General features: G+C 46.8%; 1 protein-coding gene across 4 annotated transcripts in view; it reads left to right on the top strand.

The window, feature by feature from the left end:
- KIF13A (kinesin family member 13A) overlaps positions 1–10,318 on the top strand; it is an 836,323-nt gene that overhangs the window by 488,529 nt on the left and 337,476 nt on the right. For all 4 annotated transcript variants that reach the window (XM_078687977.1, XM_078687975.1, XM_078687976.1 and 1 more), the window contains 2 exons: positions 8,298–8,384; positions 8,479–8,645. In XM_078687977.1, the coding sequence (XP_078544103.1) occupies positions 8,298–8,384; positions 8,479–8,645 (254 nt within the window). The remainder of the gene's footprint in view (positions 1–8,297; positions 8,385–8,478; positions 8,646–10,318) is intronic.

The raw sequence follows: 10,318 nt of genomic DNA, 5'->3' as shown, positions 1-10,318 counted from the left end.
CACCCTGGCAACCCCTCACCCTCACTCACCCTCACTCACCCTCAACCCCTCACCCTCACCCTCACTCACCCTCAACCCCTCACCCTCACTCACCCCTCACCCTCCCCTCACCCACCCTCACCCACCCTCACCCACCCTCAACCCCTCACCCTCAACCCCTCACCCTCAACCCCTCACCTCCACCCCTCACCCTCAACCCCTCACACCCTCAACCCCTCACCCTCAACCCCTCAACCCCTCACCCTCAACCCCTCACCCTCAACCCCTCACCCTCACCTACCCCTCCCCCTCAACCCCTCCCCCTCTCCCCCTCAACCCCTTACCCTCACTCACCCTCACCCTCACTCACCCTCACCCTCACTCACCCTCACACCCACCCTCAACCCCTCACCCTCACTCACCCTCACTCACCCTCACCCTCACTCACCCTCACCCTCATTCACCCTCACCCTCACTCACCCTCACTCACCCTCACTCACCCTCAACCCCTCACCCTCACTCACCCCCACCCTCACTCACCCTCACCCTCACTCACTCTCAACCCCTCACCCTCACTCACCCTCACCCTCACTCACCCTCAACCCCTCACCCTCACTCACCCTCACCCTCACTCACCCTCAACCCCTCACCCTCACCCTCACTCACCCTCACTCACCCTCACCCCCTCACCCTCACCCCCTCACCCTCAACCCCTCACCCTCAACCCCTCACCCTCACCCTCAACCCCTCACCCTCAACCCCTCACCCTCAACCCCTCACCCTCAACCCCTCACCCTCAACCCCTCACCCTCAACCCCTCACCCTCAACCCCTCACTCACCCTCACTCACCCTCACTCACCCTCACTCACCCTCACCCTCACTCACCCTCACTCACCTCACCCTCACTCACCCTCACTCATCTCACCCTCACCCTCACTCACCCTCACCCTCACCCTCACTCACCCTCACTCACCCTCACCCTCACTCACCCTCACCCTCACTCACCCTCACCCTCACTCACCCTCACTCACCCTCACTCACCCTCACTCACCCTCACTCACCCTCACTCACCCTCACCCACCCTCACCCTCACTCACCCTCACCCTCACCCACCCTCACTCACCCTCAACCCCTCACCCTCACCCTCACTCACTCTCACTCACCCTCAACCCCTCACCCTCACTCACCCTCAACCCCTCACCCTCACTCACCCTCAACCCCTCACCCTCAACCCCTCACTCACCCTCACTCACCCTCACTCTCACTCACCCTCACTCACTCTCAACCCCTCACCCTCGCTCACCCTCACCCTCACTCACCCTCACCCTCACTCACCCTCAACCCCTCACCCTCACCCTCAACCCCTCACCCTCACCCTCAACCCCTCACCCTCACTCACCCTCACCCTCACTCACCCTCAACCCCTCACCCTCACTCACCCTCAACCCCTCACCCTCACTCACCCTCAACCCCTCACCCTCACTCACCCTCAACCCCTCACCCTCACTCACCCTCAACCCCTCACCCTCACTCACCCTCAACCCCTCACCCTCACTCACCCTCAACCCCTCACCCTCGCTCACCCTCACCCTCACCCTCACTCACCCTCAACCCCTCACCCTCACTCACCCTCAACCCCTCACCCACCCTCACAACACATATTGTGTTACAATAGGTGTCACATTTGCGAAAGATAAAACTATTGGCATTGTAAATAACAAAGCTATTAATTTCGCTATTTTCAAAACAAGCACATAAATAAAAAATGTGTCCTTTACAATACCAATAGCTCAAACTTTCCTAATGCGAGACCTATTGCATTGCTGTGCTTCTCTCCCCTGCTGCACTCTCCTGCTCTCTAGAGATGTGGCCTAACGACCAGAGCTGCCATCTAAGTGACGTAAATACAAAACATGTTGCATTCCAAATGCTATAGGTGTCACATTCGCGAAAGTTATAACTATTGGCATTGTAAATGACAAAGCCATCAATTTAGCAATTTTAAAAACCAACAAATAAATAAAATATGTCATTTACAAGACCAATAACTCCAACTTTTCTAATGCGAGACCTGTTGCATTTCCAATGCTTGTCTGTTCTTTTGTTCTTGACAGTGCAGCTTCTAGTCTGGCTTTCAAGTGTTGCATTGTTTGTTTTGTATTCTTTTTGCTTGTTTCCATGTTGTCCACTTTGCTTTCCATGTCCACTACTCTATGCCCCCACTCCCTCCGGAGCAGTGTCCTGCTTCAGCTCCCTTATCTTGGTTCCCAGATCTTTGTGTTACTCTCAAAAACTTTTCCCTAAACCCCTTTTTAGTTCCCCTCTCAGCGCTTGTTAAATGCAAGCTCTCAGTGGAGAGGTGTGGTGCAGTGGCCATGGCAGCTGACTTCGGAGCACAGGGTTCACGGTGCGATCCCCGGCTCCGGCGGCTGCTCAGCTCAGCACCATGTGACTCTGGGCAATAGCTCACTTAATTTCCATGACGTCCCCCAGCGCCTTGAGACCTGTAAGGGTGAGTAGTTCACGCTTTACAAATACGGATTTACATTTACATTTCACCCAAGGTTTCTGCCAGATCTATTTTGGCACCCATTTCTAGATTATGCAGGTGATGAGGTTCAGCTACAGTGAGTACTAGAGCTTCATTGGTTCTCTGTCTTACATTCTGAGGGCTAAATATGACATGAAAAATATTTTGGATCTTTCCTTGTTAAGTGGTATTTCCTCACTCTAGTAGATTTGTAGCACTGTCATCAAGTCATTTACCACAGTTTTTCTGACTCTCGTTCCTAGCCCTGAAAGCCGTCTCTCAAATGGCCTGCATATATCGAGTATGTATCAGCCTCTAAACACAGCCAGCAACCTAATGTGAAATACTCTTCCTCTTCTCGCCATCTTTCAGGGTGCCATAACTAATTAGGCACTTCTAATCACTGTTCGCGTCTCCTAGCATTGGGCAACTTTTTCATTCTTGTGGCTACCATCTTGAATGCAAGCATGATCCCAAAAGTCTTCTCCTCCAGCTTCACAGAGATTTCAGTTGTTGCGAGTGGCAGATAAGCCCCAGTGTACAGCGGCTGTAGCGCCTCAAACGAATATGCACCCCGATCCAGAATCTGATATCCCGCAGCATGAGGAACTGGCATTCAGTTGAGTGGGGAGGTTGGGTTTCTACCGCCCTGAGTTAGAAGGTATGATATGGTCCAGGCAGTACCACATGAACAGGAGAATGTAATAATTGGTAAAGGCTGGCTATATTTCCCTCTCAAGCAAAAAAAGTCTTAGTCCAATCACTTATATTGTCTAGAATTTACTTTATTAATGCCCTATATTTGGGCGCTCCTATGGCAGTAGTAGCAAAGCTCCAAACGGTACAAAACTGCGCAGCAGACTTTTAATGGGAGTTTCCAATTGTCAGTCAGCGAAACCTGCACTTCACTCCCTCCATTGGCTCCCAGTGCAGGAGAGAATCAGTTTTAAGGCCCTTTGCGTGGTCCACAGAGCCCTGCAAGCGACTGGGCCCCCAATAAACTCATCAATGATCCGCCCATATAAAGCCAAAAGGAAATTGCGATCTGACGAGCTCCAGTTAGTGGAGGTCCCAAGGATGAAGAAGGCTAGAAGTGGAGGCCGGTTGTTTTCGTACAATGCGGCTAAACTTTGGAACTCTCTGCCTTTGTACTTGCGAAAGGAATCCAACCACCTGACTTTTCGTAAATAATTAAAGACCATTCTCTTTCCTTAGATTCTGCTACCTGTTTCTAGTTTTGCTCAGTGCTGGGATGCTTCTGGGTAGCCAGTGCGCTATACTAATGCTTATTTCATTTCATTTTATTTCGTATAGTAGTTTAGACGTATGTAATACTCTTCTCGGGAATGAAGCCATGAGTACTGATATGCATGTAGTTAATTAGTTTGTTAGTTTTGAAAATTCATTAATCTCCTAAATTCTGCTAGATGTCAGCAAAGCGTATATTTTGATGACATATGTTTGGCTGGTATAGTATGTAATGTGGAATTTATATTTGCACAGATATTCGACAGGTCAATTCACGCCTAATTATGATGTCATTTCTCTCCTTGTGACTATTGAAAGGTGGGACAATGCAGGAGCGAATATGGGTATAGGTTGCTCGATGATTAGACTTCCATATTAAGTTACGTTATGTGCTCTTTATTGTGCTTGGTCACCTGTAAATGTTTTTTTTTTAATGTGAATATATGCTATAATGAGAACCTTTGTTACCCCTGTGTAAAGGTGTTATGCACTTGAATTTTGTTTTTGTTATGTCTTACTGTTAAAACAATAAACAGATCAAACAAAACAAAAATAAAAAATTAACCAGCAGAGAATAAAAATTGTACTTCGCTACCTCCAGAGTAATGCTCATATCACAATCCCAGTTACTCGTTAGCACCAAAGTATTTGTGAGTAAGGGTTTTGCAGGTTCTTTTTAATTAATTTGTGACTAGAAGTAGACAGCGTGTGTGTGTGGCATTAATTATCTCCACGTTGTCTGCAAAACTCCTAATTGACATTGCTGAGTAAAATTTAAAAATTAAGCTGTGCTTAGTGAATGTTTTGTGACTTTTATTATATTGGACATGAAACAAAAAAAATTAGTATGTTCTAAACCTTTGTTATAATCACAGCCTTTGGTATTTAAGAGAATTCCCTTTCACACAGGTGAGGTGGCCTTTAGTGCCATCCTGACACCTCCCCTGTGATAGCTAATTCTGACAGGCACTTATAACCACTGATACCTCACCTACAATACCCCCAGGCAACAGACAGGACCTGGAAGATTTTTCAGTGCAGCCCTGGTGTGTCAGTGGGTGGCATCGTGCAGCTCCACGTCGATTCCGCTCCTCACCAGAAACGACAGTTGGAACCTCAAATAGGTGGCACACATGTGCACAAACTTCTGTCTCTTTCTGGACATCATCCACAGGCTGGCACATGGAGTCCAAAGATCAATTCTTCATTATGTGTGCAGACCTCTGAATTGGGACCTTTTCAGGTGGCAATAAAGTCCATTCCACAGAACTGGGAGGTGAGAAGGCGTTGGAGATTCTGCTGTAATAGTGTTCACTAGAATGAGCATTACCGAAGATAAGTAACTCATTCTTCTAATGGATACCATTAGCTGCAGCTCCCTCACCTTTAGAATAGATGTAAAAGCAAAATCTCCCCCCAGTGGTGGGTCTGTGGAATGACTCAGTCCAAAAAGTCCTGCAGGACCGAACAGCCAAAATACCCGTCCTGACAGACCTGGCTGTCAAGGTAGTAGTACTTTTGGAATGTGTGCACCAATGTCCACATAGTAGCCTGAGAAATATCCAGGACAGGCACTCGGTGTGCCAGCACAGTAGTAGCAGCCTTGATTCTTGTTAATCCCTCAGGGGCTGCTTCTTGGCCAAAGCATAGCAGAGCTTCCTGCAGAGGACTGTTCACCTGATATTCCCACAAAGAGCTGATCATGATTGAAACAATAGTCTCTCCTAATTGGAGGAGTGAGGTGGAGCAGAGAACATCAGGAGTTTGATGGACTGACCTATGTGAAGAGATGCAGATAAAAAATAGGGCCAGGGAAGTGTTTGTCGTGGAGAGTCATTGCTTCTTCCCCTAACATTTAGTATAAAATGCAAACAAGGGCCGCAACCCAACCCATATGCTTTTATGGGGTCCTTATTTCAACCTTACAAGGACGCGCACCCACACAAATTTGTGTGACATGCTTCATCCTCGAATCCTCATCTGGTCGTCTAGAATCCCAGTATGGGCTCAACCCGTGCCCTCTGAAAAGAGGGAAGGGGAGCTCTTTGATCTTATTTTTGATTTTTGGGATCCTACTCTATAGTTTAAAATAGTCTCCAGGCACCCTTTTCAAACCTTTAACCTCCTGGGGCCTTAGACTGTGTTAAAAACAACATTAGATGTGTTTGGAGGATGCTGTTTCTCCAACATACGTTTAGGTCCATATATTTCAGCCGGCTTTTTAATTGGCCAAAGGGCAGTGTTTAATTTGAGCCTGTAGTTTCTGGTGCCAGGCACCAGCACTGGCACTTAATTACCCGAACCTGCGCTTATGACAACTGCCACATGGTGGCGCTGTTTAATTTGAGCCTGTAGTTTCTGGTGCCAGGCACCAGCACTGGCACTTAATTACCCGAACCTGCGCTTATGACAACTGCCACATGGTGGCGCTGTTTGTGTAATTTGAAGATGAGCAGAATAGCAGTTGTTTATTAATTCAATATGCATTAATAACTAAAACCTGCCATCTAAGCTATTTTTAAGGCTTTGGCAGCCTCAAATAGTCTGAATTGTGACACTTGGAGCAGCAGTGTGATGGGTACTAGTTGAGTAAGTACGGTGGGATTGTGTGGTGCAAACTGCGATGGCCTCCTGACGAAGGCCCGGCACTTTTTTTCAAACGCAGCAGGGGTAGAGGAGATTGTTTAAAAAGATATATACCATTGAGCTAATGGTCTCATTGAACGTAAAGCATGTTATAATTGCTCTGCTTTTATTATTTTAACACGGTTAAGTATTGATTATTGCATATTGGGCATCGCATAAACTCAAAACACACTTTACCATGCCCATTTTGCAGACTTAATGTAGTCTAAAAGAAGAGACAATGTAAGTAGTAAATAAGCGCGATAGTTCTAGTTAGCATTTTTGCACATAGAACCAGCTTTCTTAATTTGGTACATTGCACACTAATCTTAGATGAAATGTGTACTTTGTACGACATTTAGAGTGAAGTCTGCATTTCTAGTTTCGGCTTGTTTCAAATACTATATGAGCGCTTAAATAATATAGACTGTTCAGACTATCTTCATTTAAGGAGCTAATGACCCCATGTGATGTTATTCAAGTCTCTCTTAATCAATAAACCTGTTGTATATAGTCTATTTTTGTTACGATTTTAACTAACTAAACAATTAAAAGGACTTTTTTTCTTTGCTAACAAATTAAGCACTGCCAGAGGGTAACCCACCTTTCTTCCGGACCAATCAAATCCCTTTGAAATTGTCTCACTCAGAATTTTAATTTGACCCATGTTTTAGTTAAAATGTTTCACACTCAATCCATGCAGACACCTTCAGTCATACAGACTGACTTCTCCGGATGAGTTTCTCAGTCGCACAGAAATTAGCTTGCAATTAAATGTCTTTTTTAGGGTGTTCCTTGCACTATAGGAGAGTATGGACGGGTGGACCACTTTGTTACCCATACACTGTGGAATCCCCCGGCATCGCCACCTACATTTGGTCACTACATGAGGTATTACATCATCGGATGAGGACTCGAGGTTGAAGCATGTCACATAAACACGTGTGGGTGAGAGTCCTTTTAAATAAAGGTATCTCCCTTTAATATCAAGGTGGAAATAAGGACCCCAAGAAAGCATACTGGGGTGTGTCGCTCTCCTTTGTTGTAGTTTATACCGACATGAAAGAGAGTTACAACTTTAGGTAGAAAAGCCGCTCTAATCCGAAGCACCAGTTTGTCATGAAAGAAGGTGGTGCACGGCGAATGTACCAAAAGAGCTTGAAGCTCACTCATGCGATTAGCTGAAGTGATCACAGTAACTATCTTCAGAGTCAGGAGATGTGGGGGACAGGTGTGCAACAGCTCAAACAGGGTGCACATAAGAAAAGGTAGGACCAGATTAAAGGCTCACTGAGTCATAACGAAAACTTTGGTGGAAACGTGGACCAAACTTTTAAGGAAACTCAACACAACAAGTACGGCTGGTGCAGTAACCTATCAGCACTCATAGGCTAAGCTGAAAAGACTTCCGGATCCAGTCTGGTACCTGAGGATATTCTAAAGGTAGGGAATCTGCAGTGAAATAAAGTATCCACCAGAAAGAGCGTCGCAGATGGTAAAGAACTTGTTCTTTGTGTTTTTCAACTGGGAGAATAGAATGCGCAGTCTGCAGCAAATTGTTACCAGGAGAAAGCAGATAGCCCACATTAAAGCACAAAAACACCTAATCTGCCTGTTATTGGCTAATGTTAAAGGCAGAGTTACGGAAATTGCTGTTAATCTCAGTTAAGAAACCACAGGAATTTACTGAAACAGGTACGTTTGGAGAACCAAAATGTCATTTCAAACATGAGGAAGATTTTATTGCTGCTTTTTTTGCAGGCTAGTACCCCATGAAGAACTTCTGAAAGAGATAAGTGAGTGTGCTGTAATGTTTAGAGATGTATATGTTATTGTTGTCACTTTGTTGTCTATATGATTAGTTATTATACCTGTGTAAAATTATCTCAGATTTCCTGTTTTTATTACTTACAGAACCTGTGTCAACGGCACTCTTGTGAGTTCCGTCACTCAGCTCTGGCACGGAGACCGGATTCTTTGGGGAAACAACCACTTTTTTAGGTAAAAGGCTGCATCTGTGACTAGATTAATTGGAAGAAGCCCCCTTTATTATATATTTAATTTTATGATGTTGACCAATGTCTTCTATAAACAGGCTGAACCTGCCCAAGCGGAAGCGACGTGATTGGTTAAAAGACTTTGAGAAAGAGGCGAGCCTGACTGAATGTGATCTCGATGCAGCAAGCGAAGCCTCCTCAGAGCCGGATTACAACTATGAATTTGCCCAAATGGAGGTTATAATGAAAACACTAAATAGCAACGGTAAGACAACGTAGCGTTGAGTAGCAGAAAGTTAAATTGCACATAGTCATTTTAGACAGATAAGTTATGATATTTTTAATTGCTACCAGATTTGTGCATCTCTCCTAGTCTATGTGCCCCTCAGTCGCCGTCTGAGTTCAGCCCGAAATCATTGTTCCACCTGGATCTCTGTCCAGCACACTTGGTATATTGTGAGTGCCAACTACTGAGATTAATCTGGATTTTGATCCGGTGGTCTACTTAACCAGAAATAAAATTAATATAATAATAGCTGACAAATAATTTTATAAGAAAGTGTCGATCTAGTGGTCTCCTAATTTGATCCTTCACTTGACAGCTTTTTTAATCTTTTGTTCTAACTACAGCGTTCTATTAGTTTCTATTGTTAAAAAAAGTGTGGCGTCTTTGTTTAGTGTTTAATTGTAAAGGTGATTTGAAGCTTACCACTTCTCCAAAGAAGTCACATTTCTTTATCAAAATTAAATACTGGAGCCCAGTCTGTCTACCCTGCACAGCGAGATAAGAAGTGACCTGTCATTCCATCAGTTTGAGCAAACATGATGAGTATCTTGCAGTTTCTAGTAGGCAGGTAGACTGTTGGGTTAGTGCAGCTGCTTCTAATATTCCCCTGGGGAAAAGAGAGCAATGTTAGTTGTTGCAGAACCGCTCTGCTTTTTGTTAGATGTACAGATCCACATAATGCCCAGTTTCACCTTTCTGTCCGATTAGTCCCTCTTTTCTCTGGTCTGTCTGAAAGAGGCTTCCTTTCTTGCTTCACAGAACTGTTTTTATGGGTTTTTTTATGTATTAAACATGGCTGCCTTCTTTGCTTTTGCATACAAGCTGCTCTGGCCACCTGCTGATGTGATGTATTATACTCCAATTGGTAACCTTTTTGCCCTTGCTATTTCTGCCACTGTTGGACAGGCCACATGAAGGGCTCGCTCCCTCCCCGCAGGACAGGGCCCGGGCCACCGTCAGCACCATTGCCCGGCCCAGCCGCCATCTTGGACACGGCACCACGCGGCCGTGCGGCCTCAGCCCGACCCCAACCCTGGGCCTGGCCAGGCCCCGACATCCCGGCACCACCCTCCACCCAGGAGGTGAACGGCCCACTTGGCAGGTCAATGGGAGTACGAAGTGTCGATGGCTCTCCCCCGCCAGGTGCCGAGCACCCCCAGCCTCCTCGGGCGCTGGCTCCACCCCCCTGCTGGGTGTCTGGACTCCCTCATCCCGGACCTCCCGACCTCCAAGAGCGAGGGTCCGGACATCAAAGGGCGCCAGACCTATAACTGAGGCAGCCCCAGGACAGGAAGGCAGTTGTATCCTGGAGTCGAGAGACACCGCGACGAACTCATCCTTGACGGACTGTTGGCGCTGCCACAGCCCTGCCTTGTGAACTATTGTCCTGCCTGCTGGCGCTGCCGCGGCCCTCTGCAACCTTCATCCTCGTGGGACCTGCTGGCGCTGCCGCGGCCCTCTGCAACCTCCATCCTCGTGGGACCTGCTGGCGCTGCCGCGGCCCTCTGCAACCTGCATTCTCGTGGGACCTGCTGGCGCTGCCGCGGCCCGTTGTAACCTTCATCCTCGTGGGACCTGCTGGCGCTGCCGCGGCCCATTGCAACCTGCATTCTCGTGGGACCTGCTGGCGCTGCCGCGGCCCGTTGTAACCT

This window comes from Lissotriton helveticus, chromosome 4_1 (assembly GCF_964261635.1).
Source record: "Lissotriton helveticus chromosome 4_1, aLisHel1.1, whole genome shotgun sequence".
NCBI lineage: Eukaryota > Metazoa > Chordata > Amphibia > Caudata > Salamandridae > Lissotriton > Lissotriton helveticus.
Note: the sequence above shows the minus strand (reverse complement) of the source record. Positions and strands in the feature narration are given on the sequence as shown.